General features: G+C 43.4%; 1 protein-coding gene and 1 pseudogene across 1 annotated transcript in view; one reads left to right on the forward strand and one right to left on the reverse strand.

Moving 5' to 3' along the window:
- Positions 1 to 5,478: 5,478 nt before the first annotated feature.
- LOC126163426 (5S ribosomal RNA) lies at positions 5,479 to 5,596 on the forward strand (annotated as a pseudogene).
- A 13,392-nt stretch (positions 5,597 to 18,988) lies between these two features.
- LOC126144552 (dehydrogenase/reductase SDR family member 11-like) overlaps positions 18,989 to 19,209 on the reverse strand; it is a 38,447-nt gene continuing 38,226 nt past the window's right edge. The window contains exon 6 of the mRNA XM_049915498.1: positions 18,989 to 19,149. Coding sequence (XP_049771455.1) covers positions 19,108 to 19,149 — 42 coding nt within the window. The 3' untranslated portion in view covers positions 18,989 to 19,107. The remainder of the gene's footprint in view (positions 19,150 to 19,209) is intronic.

A 19,209-nucleotide genomic window follows, 5' to 3' on the forward strand; every position in this document is an offset into this window, starting at 1 on the left:
CTCTCCAATTACGGTCGCTTTGCCGTTCGTTATTCCTCCTGTCCCAGATTCCTTGTCTAGATTGACCCTGTTCCCTGGCGTTCTGGTTTCCGTGTCTCTGGTTTCCATAACCTTGAATAGCGTAACCTTGATTTCCGTAACCCTGGTTTCCTAACCGACCGGTGTGATTATGCGATCTGTTGTCGTCTTCCCTTGCTGGCCCGTGGTATTTGTTATTTTATGCCTTCTTCCTGTCCTTTGCGTCTTGTTTATCAAAGAGTACTTCGAGTTCGCGCAATAGACTCTTGAACGCTTCTATGTCGGATCCACACTTCCCGACAAGTGTTGTTGATACCTAAATGGCAATTTGGAAAAGCAAAATTTAATGATTTCTCCGTTGCTATATGGACTATCTAAAAACTGATTCTTCTTGAGTAAATCATCAAAAAATTTGGTTGCGCTTCTATGACCGGACACTTCCAGTTCAGGACAAAATATTATTTCCTCTTTAATCATGTCTTGCGTTTCCTTTGACCAGTAGGTCCGCAGGAATGCACCAACAAATTCCTGATAAGTCCGACTCGTCGCTGCCACACCTCGCATCTTTCCCGCGGCTTGGCCTTCGATGTGTCCACACATGAATTCTAATTTTGCCTGGGTTGGACATGACGACGGTAATTATCTTTGAACTTCTGGAATTTTAGTATCGACAGGAATTGATTCTGATCAAAATACTGTCCGATCCTCGCACTGGTGTTGTCACTCGTTTCCGATACTTGCACGTCTGCTGAGTGTCCTGATCTATCTTGTTGATAACTGTGATGTGCTACCTCTGGATCACATTGGAAGTGGCATTCAGCATTCACTCTTCTAAGTGGGCTGCAATTATTGGAGCTATTACTCGCTGTTTCTGCGTATGCATTGTTAGTTCCGCACTCTGTCACTGGGCTAGAGCACGGCGAGCTTTTCCTTGGAGACACAATTCTGTGCACTCCATCATTGGTATCCGAACGTTCAGTGCTCGTGTGCCAGTTTTGCTCTAGTTTTGCTAGCCGACTCTCTACTTCTTTCATTCGTTTCGTGATGTTCGTAACCGCGATATTACCTTGAGTTTTTAAGAACGCTAGGGATTTTGAGTGGGCTTCTGTCGCACGTCGCAAGCGCTCTGCGAGTTGAGAAGTTACTTTTGCGAATTTCATTGCCCTTGTTGCTGCCGTTTTGGCTAGGCCTGCTACTTTTTGTGCTACCTTTGACATTTTTTTGCTTCTCCACATTCTTTCTTTATTGTTAGTAATTCCCCACGAATTTCCTCTATATGCGAAATTATTGCCTCAGTGTCCTTATGCTGTTCGTCAGCTTCTTCCTTCTCCTTCTTACGTTGTTTCTCATCTTCTTCCTTCTCCTTCTTACGCTGTTTCTCATCTTCTTCCTTCTCCTTCTTGCGTTGTTCGTCAGCTTCTTCTTTTATTGATCATATGAAGCTCAGTATTGGGTTTATGTCATCTTTTTGATCCTCGTCACACATGGCGATGTAACTCAGGACACCTGGGCGCTAGAGGTCTGACGTGACTGAGCTGGCCCCTGTCTGCTCTCGTTCGTTTGATTATAAACTTCTGCTACCGTCTCGACCTGTGTGCCTCTCTGTGTTTCATCCTCTACCTCACTATCATAATCACGGCCGCGACGTTGCTCTAAGTTCGCGTCCAAATCACCTTCCTCATCAATGACCCTGTCGTCCTGTCCTGCTAAAAATGTGCCCATCTCATCTCCGAACCTATCCCCGTCAGTAAACTGCCCCTTATCCATTATGCTATCCTCTTTTGTTTTAACTTCGCTCGATAATAGTCGTGCCTTACTTCTCGTGATCATTCATGAAAAACAATTTTATCTAAAATGCACAATAAAAATAATCTACTCCATATATTTTTCCACATAGACGTAAAATTTCAACAACGCCGTTCCAACGTTGTAATTACATGCACGATTTGTTGTGGTACAGAAACTGCACACAAACCCGACAAAGTGTGATGTGGTACGGACATCACATCAAAGAAACACATAAAACAATGTACAGACAAACAAGTATACACGCTGAAAACAAAAACAGTAATCATGCGCTGCTACTTAAAACTAATCACGGAACTACAAGAAAAAGAACTTGGGTATTAATCATTAAAAAAAGTAGAGAAAAAAATTTGAATGTTCCTACTAAGAATACTGTTTGCGTATCAGTGATTCATAGGAAATATTCAAGGCTAAGGGTCGCCATTTTATGCGAGGCGCCGGGGTTAGCAGTGTATTTAACACTAAATTCTTCTAGAAACTGCATATGTAAATGACGCTCTAAGCGCCCCCCCCCTATTCTAACTCCGAATTTTGCTGTTGACAGGGATTAAAAAGAAACGCGAGCTGACTGTAATCGACCCTGCTAGTGGAGTAGGAAAGAGTTTGGCACCTGCAATAATTTAATTTGATATAAATTAATTAAATAAAGGAAAGTTTCATTAACATAGTGAGAAATGAAAGGGTTTCTACCAATTAACAGAATGAAAGTTCTGTCCAAAATAACAATATGATTTATTATGACTAAACTCAAAATAATAAACAAAACACATGAAACATTTACAATACATCAAATTGGCTCAGATTGGATACTCAAATAAATGCTGTGAAGGTGAAGTTGTCCCTAAACTAGATTGTGACATTTATGACGAAGTGGTATGTGTAGCCAATTCCTTGCAACTCAAATCTTAAGAGAAAAACACAGCCAACCCAACATTAATTGCTGCTACAGTAGTGAGAACTCAGACAATGAACACCCAAGACAGAACAAAGTTAGAAAAAGGCGAACAGGCGCGCTCTGCTGAGCTCTAATTATCACCTAGGAAAATCCCTAATCTGCCGGTGCTGCGGACATACATACCAAGCTGTCCTCTTAACTGCAAGAACACGATCTGGCGTACCGGAGGCGATGGCTGGTTGCTTCGACGTCCCGTCGTAGTGATGATAATGTCGCGAGTATATCCCGAAACAAATTATCACGGTCTGGTTGTTCCAGACTAAAGACTTCCTAGCAATACAAATGCGTCTCTGAGGGAGACGAAGAAGGCTAGCCACACAATCACTGACGGTACAGTGATTGATTTTAACAAGTTAAGTCACACAGTAACTCCAATACAGTCAACTTTAGCCAAAACTGCTCAAGACAGACAACATAGGCCGCTTGTACGCAGAACGCTCAATTGCCAACTGTACTGGGAAAGTTACGTTGAAATCGAAATTTGAGCAACTTCGTCAAACAGTTACAATTAAATAAAAGTATATTAGACAGCCAACGGAAGGCAGGCTGTCCAGAGCAGCGAGAGCTCAGACTTGTAACCTACTCCGACCGAAAGGCGAGAGCCGACTCCTTCAAGAGCACCCGTACAAGCCGAACACAGCACATTCCCGCCCCCACGACAGTGGCCGTGGTTAAACGTTCCAATCAGCAACTCGAAAACCAGCGGAAAATTCCACTCTATTGCCGAAGCACTACCATTCCACCAATGGAGATTCTTGGTGCCAATTTCTGCGCCGATTTTGCTACGTCACGGAGCTATGCCCTGAGCAAGCCAATCACAATTACGATTTTTCAGAAAATGCAGAAGTTTGCCCGCCAAGACTACCTGGGAACACAAGTCATTCCCACGTCTCGCTGGTAGCCCGCCAGAAACGGTTTTCACTGAGTTTCTGCGAAGTAACGGAATCTCTAGCCCAGTCGCCCCTTCTGGCCCATCTGGGCGTGTCGCTCCTGCTCTTATGACAATGTCTGCGTCTGGAAAGCGTCACACCTGTTGGCTTAACCCTTTCAAGCTCAGGAGAACTTGCTTGTCACCGGACCACCCGGGTGACGAGAGACGCTGCGTGGGAAGTCCACGTGTGAAGGAATAACAACTTTTCACCGCATGTAATCAGAGAGGAAAATCGAATTACTCAGAGTAAGATAGAAATATGAGAGGGGGCTCCTGCCACCTCTCAACCTCCTAGTCAGTTACTGAAATTACGTGTTATGAACCCAAAAACTTGGGGGTTGTATTAAGACACACAAATATGGATTCCCAATTTGCCAAATAGTTAAAGGAAGGGAGGATCCTGGAAACCCCCCTCCCCCCCCAAAAAAAGTTTTTGCTGTATACGAATGCACAGTTCCACTGCGATATATACAGATAAAATTTTTATGGGCTACCAGCCGCATCCAGTGGTTTAAAATCGACGAGCTTTCGGCTGAGTTCTCCTCAGCCATTGTCAGGTGGTGACTGTCGAATGATTGCTGCTGCTGTCCTTACAGAGCCTCACTGACTTCAGTGATGTCGCTGGTGCTCGGTCCAGCGCCATATATGGCAATGTCTTCATTGCACGCTTGCTGCGCCCGCTTCAACTTTCCGATGGCTGGGTTCCAAGCTGTTCTTAACTGCAGGGCACCGCCTTTATTGAGGGTGTTGCCAGAAAATTTTAACTCGATGGCTTTTTTGTAACATTGTCCCAAAAATTAGCAGTCCGCATAATAACTGATGACTTGGCAAATGCAATTCGTTGTCCATTCTTTCAAGCATGACCGACCACAGCTGATTTCTAAGTATGTGAAAATATCTCTTGTGCTCCACATGGTGCTGTTCAACAGTATGTACAGCCTGTCTGATATGGAGCTGTCCACACCCACATGGCATTTTATATACTCCTGGCATTCTGAGTCCAACACCGTCTTTCACAGGTCTCATTAGATGTCGAATTTCAGACGGTGCCCTAAAAACCGTATCCATTTTGTGCTTCTTTAGAAGACAGCTAACCTTTTCTGCCGCGTGTGGTAGCTGCGCTGTCGAAACGCCTTGCCACAGTTTGCGAGGCTCGGTTCGAGTGCTCCCTCGCCCATGGGTGTGTGTGTTGTCCTTAGGGTAAGTTAGTTTAAGTTAGATTACGTAGTGTGTAAGCCTAGGGATCGATGATCGCAGCAGTTTGGTCCCATAAGAACTTACTACAAATTTCCAATCTTTCCAGTCATTGAGCCACAGAAGGCTAAAAACGCAAGCTTCTTCGTGCCCTCCTCAGGGGTCTCCTGATTTATGTTTCTTTGGCAACATGGCTTGCGAACTCTGGCACTTGTTGTAGCCGTTTTCTTTGAAGACTTACCGTAAGTGGCTCAGTTTCTTTGGAAGGCTTTCAGTGTCTGAAGCAGTTTCCGCTCGTTGCACCAATGTCCTGAGAACAGCTGGTTGCATGCAGATATTGGTCTGTGTTAGTGAGTTTCCAATAGACACTGTGGCTGAGACACCCATTTTATTTCCGGCGGACGAGGACGTCTAGAAAAGGCAAGGCACCATCTGTCTCTGCTTCCATCGTGAATCTGATGTTATCATGGATGCTTTTGATGTGATTGAAAAATTCTCTCAGTTTTTCACGCCCATGAGGCCATACAACGAATGTGTCGTCGATGTAACGATAAAAGCAACTAGGCTTTACAGGGGCAACGGCCTTGCCGCAGTGGATACACCGGTTCCCGTGAGCTCACCGAAGTTAAGCGCTGTCGGGCGTGGTTGGTACTTGGATGGGTGACCGTCCAGGCCGCTATGCGCTGTTGCCATTTTTCGGAGTGCACTCAGCCTCGTGATGCCAATTGAGGAGCTACTCGACCGAATAGTAGCGGATTCGGTCAAGAATACCATCATAACGACCGGGAGAGCGGTGTGCTGACCCCACGCCCCTCCTATCTGCATCCTCCACTGAGGTTGACACGGCGGTCGGATGGTCCCGGTAGCCACTCGTGGCCTGAAGACGGAGTGCTTTAATGCTTTACAAGAGCCATGTCCAGGGCGATGTTCTCAAAGTACTCCATCAATAGATTGGCTATAACCGGAGCTAATGGGCTTCCTATCGCGATGCCGTCTATCTGGTTAAAATAATCTTCGTCACACAAAAAATACTATCAAGTCAGAGTGTGCTTAAATAAATCCACAACAGTGTCATCAAATAACTGAGAGAGCAAACATAAAGAGTCTTTGATGGAAACCAAAGTGAACAATGGTACCACATCAAAGCTAACCATCATATCTCCTTCTCCAAGATCTAAGCATTTAATTCGACTGATGAAGTCGGTCGTATTCTTGATGTGATGCTCACAATGACCAACGTGTGGAGTAAGGAGGCAGGCCAGATGTTTAGCTAGTCGGTACGTTGGTGATCCAATGACGCTTACGATGGGGCACAGAGGTGTGTGCTCCTTATGAACCTTGGGAAGGCCATACAAAGTAGGTGGACGAGGTGCCTGAGGAATCAGCTTTTTAATGACATTCCCTTCTAGTGAAGACCGCTTTAGAAGCTTCGACGTCTTGTTCATTATTCTACATGTTGTGTCCCAGTGACACTGCAGAAGAAATCCGTCATGAAATGAGTCGTATTCTTTCAAAATCAAAGCCACCAGCCTCGAACTTTACAAGAGCTGAGTGTAATGGTCTTCATGAGCTCCCCAATGATCCTCTCATCGTAGTTTTACCAGCGGGCAAGGGCAATGCAGCCGTCATTATGGAAAGATCGGACTATGACGCGAAGATCCGGTTGATGCTGGACGAGGAGATGTACCAAAAACTTTCAAGGGGCCCAACGGATCAATCACGCTGATAATGTGTCATGGAATGTCTGACTGGGACAGTTTGGAAAATAAGCCATAATTCCAGACTCTATCAAATGCTTTCTTAATGCCGAAAAACACTGTTCCTGTGATGTGTTTCCAGTCTCTCACCCTGCACATGTGTTCCACCAGACACAGGGATTGAAGGGTGATGCTGTGTTCTGCATGGAAGCCACACTGCTCAGGACCAATTAAGCTGTTGTCTTCTGGAACTGTTGTCTTGGGACTGGGTGAAAGGTCTGTGGATAAGACACTCCAGTACTTTCTCTAGAAAGCACAGGAGTTTAATGGCTATGAAGCTTTGGGGAAGGAGGAGGTTTTGATTGGATTTAGGTAATGTTATGATCTCAACACTTATCTAAACGGTTGGCAAGTAGGTTAGGAAGAGGCACTGGTAATAGGCTGTGGCGAGATAGGTAATTATAGAAGGAGAAAATATCTAGGGAAAATATCTACGGTATCTGGACTGTACTGAACTTGGTAGGAGATGCTCCTCAGGAATGACTATCATCAAGGAGGGATCGCTTTAGACAAACCGTCTCAGTCTCCTCCCACTTGCCTTTACAGAACTGCAACCCGCCTTGTTTGGTATTCAGATTCTCTTCTATTTTGCAACCTTAAAACTGCCTGTCGTACCTGAAGGTCCTGTACGGTTATGTAACTGTGGGGAGGGTCATGTGTTAAAACTATTGTGAGGACATGATTAGCTATTTCGAACTCTACACTAGCAGCCTCAACCGTCAGTAGATTCATTATATTGACTGTCTGGAGGCAGATTTGCCGATTCACAAGGACGGTCGCCCCTTCAACTGTGGTGGTGACAATGAAGCTTATCCGACCTGAGGTCAGTGTAGTTGCTCACCTTGAATCGATCGGTCAGTAATATATGAGTCTCCATAATGCAGGTGACGTCTATAGCATGCCAGCCTACACAGGACTATAACTGTGTTGTCTTATCAGAAACGTTCTTGGCATAAGATGCAGATGTTTCTGCAACTAAGGGCCATTATCTAGTAGCGACATGGCGGCTTCCACTATTACAAATACTTGCGCGAATTTATCTGGCTGCTAGTTGCGTGAGACGGGGCCAGTAGTTATACATATTGCCTCCCACCCCTCCCCCCTCCCCCCGGGCGGTTATAGGCGCACCGGCTACAGTTCGGTGCCCCTGGCTGGGCTGGGAGCTGTGTTCCGTTTTCGGTTTGGTGTGCCTGACGGGAATGTGGTGCCCTGTTCTCGGTACAGTGTACCTGAATCTCTGTCTAGCAATCGTGCCCCATGTCCACATTCTCATTTCTCCTTCTTGCTTAGTTTTTCTGCTGAAACTGTTGCATTTTAAGCAACTCCATTGCAAGGTCCTGTCCGTTGCTTAGTTGGTACCCAGTGTCACGATTCAAGAGGTTTTCCGCCATCTTTATCTCTGTTGACTCTCTTATAACTCTGTCCCAGTATCTAGGGTCTTGTCAGAACCTTCGTTTCTTCATAGATCATGGTATGTATAAGTTCAGATAGTGACTATGTAGGCTTTCCCAGCGTAATAACTAATAATAATATTCTCTGGTCTGCAGCCGTATTATGAAGTCATCTGGACAAAATATTTCTGCTGTCCTTCTGGCCGCCTTCTTCAGGTGAGTAAACTGTTTTCAGATTGAATTCAGACTGCTAGCGGCGGCTCCTTTATACGCTGCAGAAGGTCAATAGTGCATGTGCAAGAAATCATTGTAACTGCCCTCTAATGCAAGTGAACATATAGCGCCCCAGTGATGGAAGCTGGCGGAATCGACAAATCGCTATAAAAAATATTCTGATGGCTTAATCAAAGACCGTTTTTTGTTTGATAAAACGGGGTTCCAAACTTACTTAAAGAGTAACCCTTGTCTCTATTTATAAAACTGACAGATAGTCGAATTTCAATGGGTTCCTTTAAAACACAGTCCCATTAGCGAGACGAAGGGGCAACCGTTTGTATCTCTTCGTGCAACGTTTTATATCACTTGGAAAGATTTGTTTCAGCCTGAGAAATCTGCGGTGGCAGAACACTGTCTTCCCGAAGGACATAAAATATTGTGTGAAGAGACACAAATGGTTGCCCTGCCTCGCTCTTGGGACTGTATTTTAAAAGAATCCATTGAAATTCGAGTGCCTGACAAACAAGGGTTATCCAGTAAGTAAGATTTGGAACCTGTTTTCTCAGAGATTGACGAATAGCGGTCTTTGAGTCAGCTATCAAGATAGTTTTTTTTTTCATAGCGATTTATCAGTTTCACCAGCTCCCACTTGCGCTAGAGGGCAGTTATGACGATTTCTTGTGCATGCGCTCTTTGCCTTCTCCGGCGTATAAAGGAGCTGCCGTTCGCAGTATGTATTCAGTTCCAGCGAGTTTGTGGAACAGCTTACTCTCCTGAAGATGGCGGCCAGATGGGATTGTGCATGCGCTCTTTGCCTTCTCCGGCGTATAAAGGAGCTGCCGTTCGCAGTATGTATTCAGTTCCAGCGAGTTTGTGGAACAGCTTACTCTCCTGAAGATGGCGGCCAGATGGGCTTCAGAAATATTGTGTCAAGATGGCTTCATGATCCGGCTGCACACCCGAGAAGAATATTATAACTTTCGACAGTGTTCGACAAAGGTTAATTTAGCTGCCTGTCTCAGACAGGTGTGTCAGTGATAGTCTTGGCGTCTGATACCCACTGTCCTAGTTGTTTGCCAACGTACGACACGCCACACTGACTAGGTATATTACAAATTCCCGGTTTTAGTAAGCCTAGGTCATCTTTCACATTTATCAGTAGACTAATTTTGTTAGGTGGACAGAACACAGGTCATGTTACGCTTCTTGAGACTTCTGCTGAACTTGGCAGAAATAGATCCCACATACGGCAGATAATCCATCTTCATCTTCATCTTGTTCTTCCTTTCCATCATGTGGCAGAGAGCGTGGTTGAATCTGTTTGACCATGTATCCATCATTGAAGGAAACTGATCTTAGATGCTCTGTTTATGAAGTCAAACTATCTTGGTCTGACAAAGTGTGCGTCGTGTGGACGAATGTCTTAAGAACTTCATTCTTGTGTGCTGGGTGACGGCAGCTGCCAGCTTTCGAGTATAAATGAGTGGCTGTCACCAAACGACCCATCTGCTCGCCTTCTTCGCAGTACAGCCAGAAACGGTAGAAGAAATCAGCCAGGAGACATGCAGGGCGATCACCACGACGAAACCTCCAAAATCGGACATTTCCACTAACGAGAAGCTGGCAGTCTGACACTCAAGAATCTCTGGGAAGGCAGCAGCATTGCGGTTCTTTCAGCAGAATAAAGGAACTCCACAGTCGTTATTCAGCAGATCGAAAATGATCAGAAAGTTCGTCAACTACTAGAGGACCAGCTACAAACGTTAGGAATATGACCTTACGGGCAGAGCAGCCAAGATCAGGGCTCTCTTGAACGCAGCAGGCATGCCTGACAAGATCGTCAAAGAAATACGACCTACAGTGCCATTTACACCTACACTCTATGGACTGCCGAAAATATAGAGACGGGTGTGCCATGACATCCAGTTGTCAGCAACAATGGCGTGTCAACGTACGCAACAGCTAAGTATTTGAAGGAACAGCCGTGCTCATATGTGGGGAAGTATATTCTCCACATCCACAACTAGGACGACTTCTTGCACCATCTCATGCAACACCACAGAATCTGATGTAATGGTCAATTATGCTGATGGAGATGAAATGATGAGGACAACACAAACACCCAGTCATCTCGAGGCAGGTCAAAATCCCTGACCCCGCCGGGAATCGAATACGGGGCCCCGGCTCGGGAAGCGAGAACGCGACCGCGAGACCACGAGCTGCGGACCGTCAATTATGATGTGGTCTCCCTTGTTACGTATGTACCACTAAAAGGTTCACTGGAACTGACTGCAGAAAAAATTGACGATGCTCTGATGGACCTGTACAGGCGTGTACTGTCAACATATTTCCCATATGGGGGCCAATATTGCAGACAGAAGGAGTGACCACGGGCAGCCCCCCATTTGCTGTAGTTGCCAATCTTGTTCATAAAGAAATTTCCCACATGCTTTTTCACATATCTTGATGATATTTTTGTGATCTGGCCTCATGGAAGGGAGAGCTGTATGAATTGTTTGAACATCTTAACTCACACTAACCAAATCTAAATTGCACCACTGTACTCGGGAAGAATGGTCAGTCGCCGTTTCTGGATGTACTGGGAAAAAGGAGAACAGATGGGTCATTTGGTAACAGTGCGTATTGCAAACCAGCACTAACTAATTTGTACTTGGAATCTAATAACTGTCATTACCTAGCACAGAAGAATGAAATTCTGAAGAAACTGAACCACATGGCACGCACCTTGTAGGACCAAGAGAGTTTGACATCAGAAGTGGAGCTAACCTAAAGAAAGAACTATTGCAACAGTTACAAAAGGAGAAATGAAAACTGTTTTCGCTAACAAGGGACTGGAATTTCACAATTCATCATTAATTGCAGCAGAAATGAAGATGGATAAGCAGGGCTATCAAATGTTGTTTAACCATTCAGATGTACTATATGTGAATCATGTTTCCATGAACGGATAACATGGCAGAAGAGACTTGGACTTATCAGTTTCAAAGGTCTGTAGAATGTGACTGATATTAATTTAGTTCCTGGTTTAAAAATAAATCAGGTCAGTATGGCAAGGTGAAGAGAACATAGCTTAATTCAAATCAGTAATGAAGATCGAAAGTTCATGGTGAACTTATTCATGCAGATTTGAGTTGATGGATGAGAAAACTGTCTTTTGGAGGTGCACATTTGTGCATAGTTTTCAAGGATGATTGTACTTCATACAGATTTCTGTATTTTCTTAAAAGTAAACATAATACTTTCGCTGTGTTTTTAAAATATCAGAGACTGACTGAAAGATAAACTGGAAACAAAAATCAGAGTTCTGTGAAGTGTCAATAGGACTGAATTCATAAATAAGCAATATGGATATTAATTCAAGCAAAATGGAATAATACACAAGAAAACAAATCTTTTTACACCTCAGCAGAATGGCCAAATTGAGTGAGACAACAAGGTCCATTGCTGAATTTGCTTGCACCACGTTATTGAATATTTAAAGCCACATTTGCATGCTGAGCTTTTATTAGCAGAAAACGTAATTATAAGTACTAAAATAAGAAATAATTTGAACCATAGAGATAGTCCACAGGTGTGTAAATATTGTATGCAGCCACTGGAAACATTTGAAGATTTTTGATCGTCAGATGACTGGGAGAATAAGAGGCACCTTTTGTTTTCTAGGTCTTGTCCAGATCGCAAGTATTTTGGCACACCGCCATTGATACTACATTATTTTATTAATACATTCACGGGCTGCAACCAAACGGCACTCGTAATTGCATAATTCAAGTCAATATAGGTGTCATAATTTAACTGTGTTATATTTCAGAATATACTGTTATTACTAACCTATGTATTTTTTATTTTGTATCTTTAGTCATTGTAAGATTGTTGGGTGACTTGGCATGGCAAAAGGTTCCGTACTTCTAAGCAAAACGTCGTCCAGCTCGATCCACCGTCAACTTCGGGCGCTGTCTTACTACGAAGTCGGATTTTAATCAAAACACAGAGAGAAGAAACGCGGTTAATAATACATAAACAGACATTTAAAAAAGAAAGCCATGCTCAAGAGCCGAGAGTTTGTACAATATTTAATATTCATTACTATAATTCACTTTATTGTCTCGATCCAGGTACAAACGAGGCAAAAATTAAAGATAGTCATGACTTTAGAGCAGACACATGAAATTGTGGTACGCATATCTTAAATCAAAGATTATTTGAGGCAAAAAATGAAGTTATACCATCCGAAAAATGGGTTGGAAATCCTCCATATTTAAAATAGACGAAGGAGATTAGATCAACTGTATATGTACATGCTCCTCATCAATTTAGACCAGAATGGGACTTTAAATCGAAGAAATTAATCATCGTTGGCTATGATGGATATAGTACCAATTATCACCTCTACAGTCCTGAGTCGAAGAAAATTACAATCTCCTGCAATGTCTGTTTCAGTGGAGAAAAAAGACATGCCTTATACTTGGAACTGAGGTATGCTGACTTTTACCTGGAGGACCATGCTTCATAAGATGTTGAAGAGCAATCTGAAGAGGTTGATAATAGTGAACAAGTCAAAGAAAATGAGAGATCGACATAATCTGTGAGCAAGTACTCGTTTTCAGGACCAAGGCATCTTGTTCTGCCATTCTGTTTGAACCTCAAGCTTTAGAAGAAGCAACGATGTCACAAGAGTAATCAAATTGAAAGCAAGCAGTGGAACAGGAAATAGCATCTCTAAAGAACGGGGGCTCTGGCATCATTAAGACAAAATCGGAGGACAGTTAGATGTAAGTGAGTCTATCGTGTCAAGCAGAATTCTGAGGGAAAAACTAACCACCCTTGGCACTAGATTATGCGTAAAACGCTACTCCCAACGAGAAGAGAGGTCATCTCCTGTGATCTGGTACGATTCAGAGTTTTACTAACAACAGCACTAGATACGCAAATCAGGAAGCTTGATGTTAAGGTTGCTCTTCTCTACAGGGACTTGAAATAAGTTTACATGGATCACCTAAAAGTGTTTGTTTTAGAGTACTCAAATATTGTTCGCAAGTTGAAGAAGATTCTATATGGGCTCAAAACAATCACTACGCTGTTGGAACCAAAAATTGTACAGTTTCTGTTAATGTTTGGATTTGAACGACTGAACACAGACAGATGCGTTCTCTGTGCCTTAACAGGAGGGGAAGAGCGAGAGGTGAGGACCTACACGGAAGTTAATCAATTTGTACGGAATGGTCGCCGCCCTTCGACTCCTTAAGCCCGCAAGAGACCAGACCGCGTTCACTAGCGTCGGACCAGCCAAATAACCTCCAAATTGTAGGTGTGTTTTCCAAAATATTTCCACTTACAGAAACCGCTTTGCAGGGAAGGAGATAACCGACGGTCAAAATCAAGCTCGGCGCCTTCACAGGAGCCGATTCGTTCTCTCGTATACCATCCTGAACTCCGAAAGTCTCTCGTCCCCGGACGACTCGCTCCGCACACCACACACTCACTTCCTGCTTCGTGGCTTTTGTTTTGTCCCCATCGATGGCGCCACCGGCGTACCTCCAAAGTTATCCAGACAAAGACTGCCAGCGAGGGGCGAACTCGATACAAGGCTGAGCCCGCACGTCTCACGTGTAAACCAAAGAAAATTGTACTACACACACCAAAAAAAGTTTTGCATCACCCCGGTTCCCAGAACTCCTGAAGATGGACGTTGACTGCGAATATTATATCACAGACGCAGTAGCTGGAACTGTTCAGAAATGTCATTAAACCCACCCGAAGATGTAAACAACCATGCATGAGGAGCGCCTATTAGACAGAGGGGGTGACAGCCAATCAGTTGTAGTCATTCCACCAGGAAGGAGGTACACCGCTCGTGTTGTCTGTAGTTCAACCATGCCCAGACGGCCAGGAAGGGCTCTCAACAAGGGAAGCGTCCAGGTGTCTCAGAGTGAACCAAAGCGATGTTGTTGGAGGAGATACAGAGAAACAGGAACTGTCGATGATATGCCTCGCTCAGGCCGCTCGAGGGCTACTACTGCAGTCGGTGACCGCTACCTACGGATTATGGCTCGGAGGAACCCTGACAACAACGCCACCATGTTTAATAATGCTTTTTGTGCAGCCAAAGGACGTCGTTTTACGACTCAAATTGTGTGCAGTAGGCTGCATGGTGCGCAACTTCACTCCCAACGTCCATGGCAAGGTCCATCTTTGCAACCAAGACACCATGCAACGCGCTACAGATGGGCCCAACAACATGCCGAATGGACCACTTAGGATTGGCATCACGTTCTCTTCACTGATGAGTGTCGTATATGCCTTCAACCTGACAATCGTCGGTGACGCGTTTGGAGGCAACCCGGTCAGGCTGTCCAGCGAGTGCAGCAAGGTAGAGGTTTCCTGCTGTTTTGGGCTGGCATTATGTGGAGCCGACGTACGCAGCTGGTGCTCTTGGAAGGCGCCGCAACGGCTGTACGATAGGTGAATACCATCCTCCGACCGATAGCGCAACCATATCGGCAGCATATTGGCGAGGCATTCGTCTTGATGGACGACGATTCGCGCCCCCATCGTGAATATATTGTGAATGACTACCTTCAGGATAACGAGTACAGTGGCCAGCATGTTCACCAGACATGAATCCTATCGAAAATGCCTGGGATAGATTGAAAAGGGCTGTTTATGGATGACGTGACCCACCAACCACTCTGAGGTATCTCGCCAAATCGCCGTTGATGAGTGGGATAATCTGGACCAACAGTGCCTGGATGAACTTGTGGAAAGTATGCCACGACGAATACAGGCATGCGTCAATGGAAGAGGACGTGCTACTGGGTATTAGAGGTAACGGTGTGTACAGCAATCTGGGCCACCACCTCTGTAGGTGGTACAACATGCATTTTAACTAAATGACTTTTAAACAGGTGCCATTAATTATGAACACACTGTTACGCAATAGACAGCAAAGGTACAGAATTTTAAAAATAATGGTCACTGAACAGTCAGCTACAGTCAGCCGAAATTCACAGATTAGATTTTAAGCACTTGACTTTTAAGCAACTAATCTAGCCCGAAAGGTCATTTTTAACTTATTTGTAAAACGACTTGACAGTCCTCTCATATACAAACAAAAGTTACAATTACAAAACTTCACCACACCCATCAGAAATAGAATACTATTGTGTTCTCCTGGCTGTTTAAAAGTACTTGCATTTGCATTCGCTATTTACACGTGTCACGTTCAAAAAGGTATTTTCTGGTTAATGTGACCACAAACTTTTTATTTTATTAGAAACAATGTGATCACAAACTTTTTATTTTATTAGAAACAATGTTTTATCTTCGTACTGTCCAGCTAGGATCCTTATTGTTTAAACTTTTCCACTTTTGCCACCTTACCTTAAGATGTAGTGTAAGTCCGCTCCAGACACTAAAATTAGTTTATACTCACTAACGCCCCAGCCCCAGCTATATGCTATACACGCTTTGTATCTCTCCGTGTATCCTCATCGCCCTAAACCTTATTGTACTTTCGGCTAATAGTGATATCTTCATTTCTGCCAATGATTTCCAAAAAAAGTGTATTGTTTTTTTGCAAAGTAGATGTATTTATACTGTGTTGTCTATTTCTCAGACTAAGACTGATATGTAATACATCCCACAATCTAAACAGCTGCAACCTTAGTTCATGCTAAGGCTATTTTCGTATTTCGAGTAAAACCTATAAAAATCCTTCCAGAATTCGTACATGTGACCTCTTTTACTGCTGTCGAACGCGCTGCCCTTTGAAAGGAACCATCCCGGCATTTGCTTGGAGTGATTTAGGGAAATCATGGAAAACTTAAATCAGGATGGCCGGACGCGGGATTGAACCGTCGTCCTCACGAATGCGAGTCCAGTGTCTAACCACTGCGCCACCTCGCTCGGTTTAACGCCTGACGGATGGTGTAACTCTGCTAAGTATCTGCTAAGTATCTTCAAGACAGGAAATTATCACTAAGTTTTATGAAGAATAATTTGTGGTTTGGGTCGCAGCTCGTGACTGGTAGTTGATAATCTAGTTATAATATACGGACCCATTTGGAAAGGTTCTACAATTCCTTAGTTTTGAGCGAGTTTAATGATGTTACAGGGAGCCGGGAAAAGAACGTTCGTCGTTGCACATATCGCCGCTCTAAATGAGTGGAGCGTAAACCTATCAGCATTCGAAAGGCTTCAACTATCAGCGTTCACAAAATTCCTTTCTATTGTTAATTAAAAGCTGTAATAGCGTTTTCCATCACTAAACAGCTAAACTGTTCGCAGAAAAAGTACGTAAAAACCTCGTAATTTCAGCCAACACGCCTTAACAGACATACAGCTTCGTTTTAATATTCGCGCAAACAAAATTGACATTCGGTGCGATGGCTGTTGGGAGCGACTGTAAATGGGAAATGCCTTTACGGTCGCTCCCCTCAGCCACTGCGTCTAGTGTCAACTTTGTACGCATAGTACATTTAGCTTGCGACGTCTCCGGACCATCAGCCAGTAACAGAGCGTTTTCTAACACGTGACCAGATCTCGATATGTAATGATTTTAAGGCTTTAATTACATAAAAATAACAGATATTTTGTGAGAATATTGACGATAAATGCCATTTATATGTTATAATCAATCGGAATAACAACAACCCGAACCATTTTTTTTACATATGAAAATAGCCTATAATGTACTTTTGGTGTGTGGCTAATGGCTGGTGGCACATAATTAGTGACAGCCGTTTACAAGTCATTTTTCTAAAGTCTGCTCACTCAGTTTTACTGTTGACTGTTTTTAAAATTCGTTTGACTTTAATAAAGGCAACTTATGTAGTGAAGATAATGAACGTTGAAGAAGTTATGTGGGGACCCCAGTCCTTTCATTAGGGTGACCTGATCCCAAATCTTCCCACCAGTATTCCTAGTTCCATTTTGCTTTAGGTAAATTATTAAACATAGTTGCTCTCTTCATTGCCACACACGCTATGGTCTCCCGCTAATGACTTCTTGGCCATGAAGATGCTGCTATGCCCCACGCATTAACTTCAGTCTGTTCGGAAAACTGTCTCCAGAGCCACAAACATTCAACTATGCCCCTTTATTTATTTATTCGTCCTTAGACCATTCAGAACAACAGTATCAGACTTGTCAGGTACATTACATAAATAGCACATACTAAACATATACATTGTAGGATAGGATTAGATGAGGATGTGTACGAAGCCCACTCCTTCTGAATACGAGTCCTATGCATTAACAAGAGCTTAGCCACTTCACTCGGTACATGATTTTGAAAGAAAAACACGCGTACATAGTTTACAAGCAGATTACAAAATAGGCAAGTTGAGTTGTACTAAAACCTAAATCATTTGTCACTTTCAGATATCTGGCCTCCCTTACGGATGAACACTCAATGGAAAAATTGTACGATTCACACTCCGCAACAAAAACAAAGCAAAATAATAAAATAAAGACTATAAATGCAGTAAATGACACAGAAAATCAGTGTTTCAACCGCACAACTTAAAGATGCCTAGCATTTTTTTTTATGGTCACTGGCTAAAACACTCAACAGATGTGAATTTTGTTCACTATGAGGACTTGATGTAACAATGCTTCCGGTTACTTTATAGGTCTTCGAACTTCGCATCAAGAGTAATGAATGATCTACGCCACAGGCCAAGCATGGAATCCACCGTCCACTTACATAAACTGATACGGTACAGGAAGGTGGAAGAAGCACACGTGGTAGCAGGGAGACGTTCGTGTTTTAGAGATTTCAGAAAGGAAGATAGATTAGTGTTTATTTTGTAATTGGTGCCGGGCGGAGTGGCCAAGCGGTTCTAGGCGCTACGGTCTGGAGCCGCGCGACCGCTACGGTCGCAGGTTCGAATCCCGCCCCGGGCATGGATGTGTATGATGCCCTTAGGTTAGTTAGGTTTAAGTAGTTCTAACTTCTAGGGACTGATGACCTCAGCAGTTAAGTCCCATAGTGCTCAGAGACATTTTAACCATTTTTTTTCCTAATTGGTGACGAAGTCAGTCGTTAGAGACAAAGCACAAGCTTGTACTGGAGACGGTTGGAAAAAGAAATGGACTGTATCCTATTCGAAGCAATCAGTTCGTAGTATGAATTTACACGTTAAGAATTCTTTCTGGAGGTATTTGTCCAAACAATAGCCGTGCACAGAAGTCAAACGTGGATAACAAATAGGTCACACCATAAGAGAAGCCTTCGAAACGTGATGCTGCAGAAGAAAATTGATGAGGTAGAAAGACTGATTAAGTAATGAGGAGGTACTGAATCGAAGTGGGATATCTGCTGCGACATTTGCAAAATCCGGCATTTTGGGTGCACTGTTATCGATTGTCCTTCATTCAGTCCCGACTTGGCCTCATTCGATTTTCATCTGTTTCCGAAACTTTAGAACACTTTGATAATGACTAAACATTGCAAGCAGACGTGATGCTGTGGCACCGTCAACAGAGTCAAACATTCTACAGTGACACTACCAACAAACTGCTCACTCGTTGCTGGTCGACTACGCTAAGAAATAAATATGTAGACACGAAGAAGAAAGATAAAGAATGTTAATAAATTGTTTTATTCGAAAAGGGTTTCAGGTAAAAAATTCAGAGGGATTACTTTTCAGCATGCCCTCGTATTAAAACTCTATGAAGTTTCTATACAACCGTTTTTATTAACAACTTCATGATAGAAACATAGTGCCACAGTTGCTTACAGAAGTCAGTAAAAATCAATTATTTTCGTAAAGACGACTGCAGTGCTGTGTGCAGTTTATTGTAATGAAAAAAAGATTACAAATCACTTCCCACAGAACGAATGATGATGTCATGCACCTGTAACATAAGAAGTTGCATTTGATTAGTAAAATTTTAAGCTAGACACAGAGACAGGCA

Source organism: Schistocerca cancellata, chromosome 2, assembly GCF_023864275.1.
Source record: "Schistocerca cancellata isolate TAMUIC-IGC-003103 chromosome 2, iqSchCanc2.1, whole genome shotgun sequence".
NCBI lineage: Eukaryota > Metazoa > Arthropoda > Insecta > Orthoptera > Acrididae > Schistocerca > Schistocerca cancellata.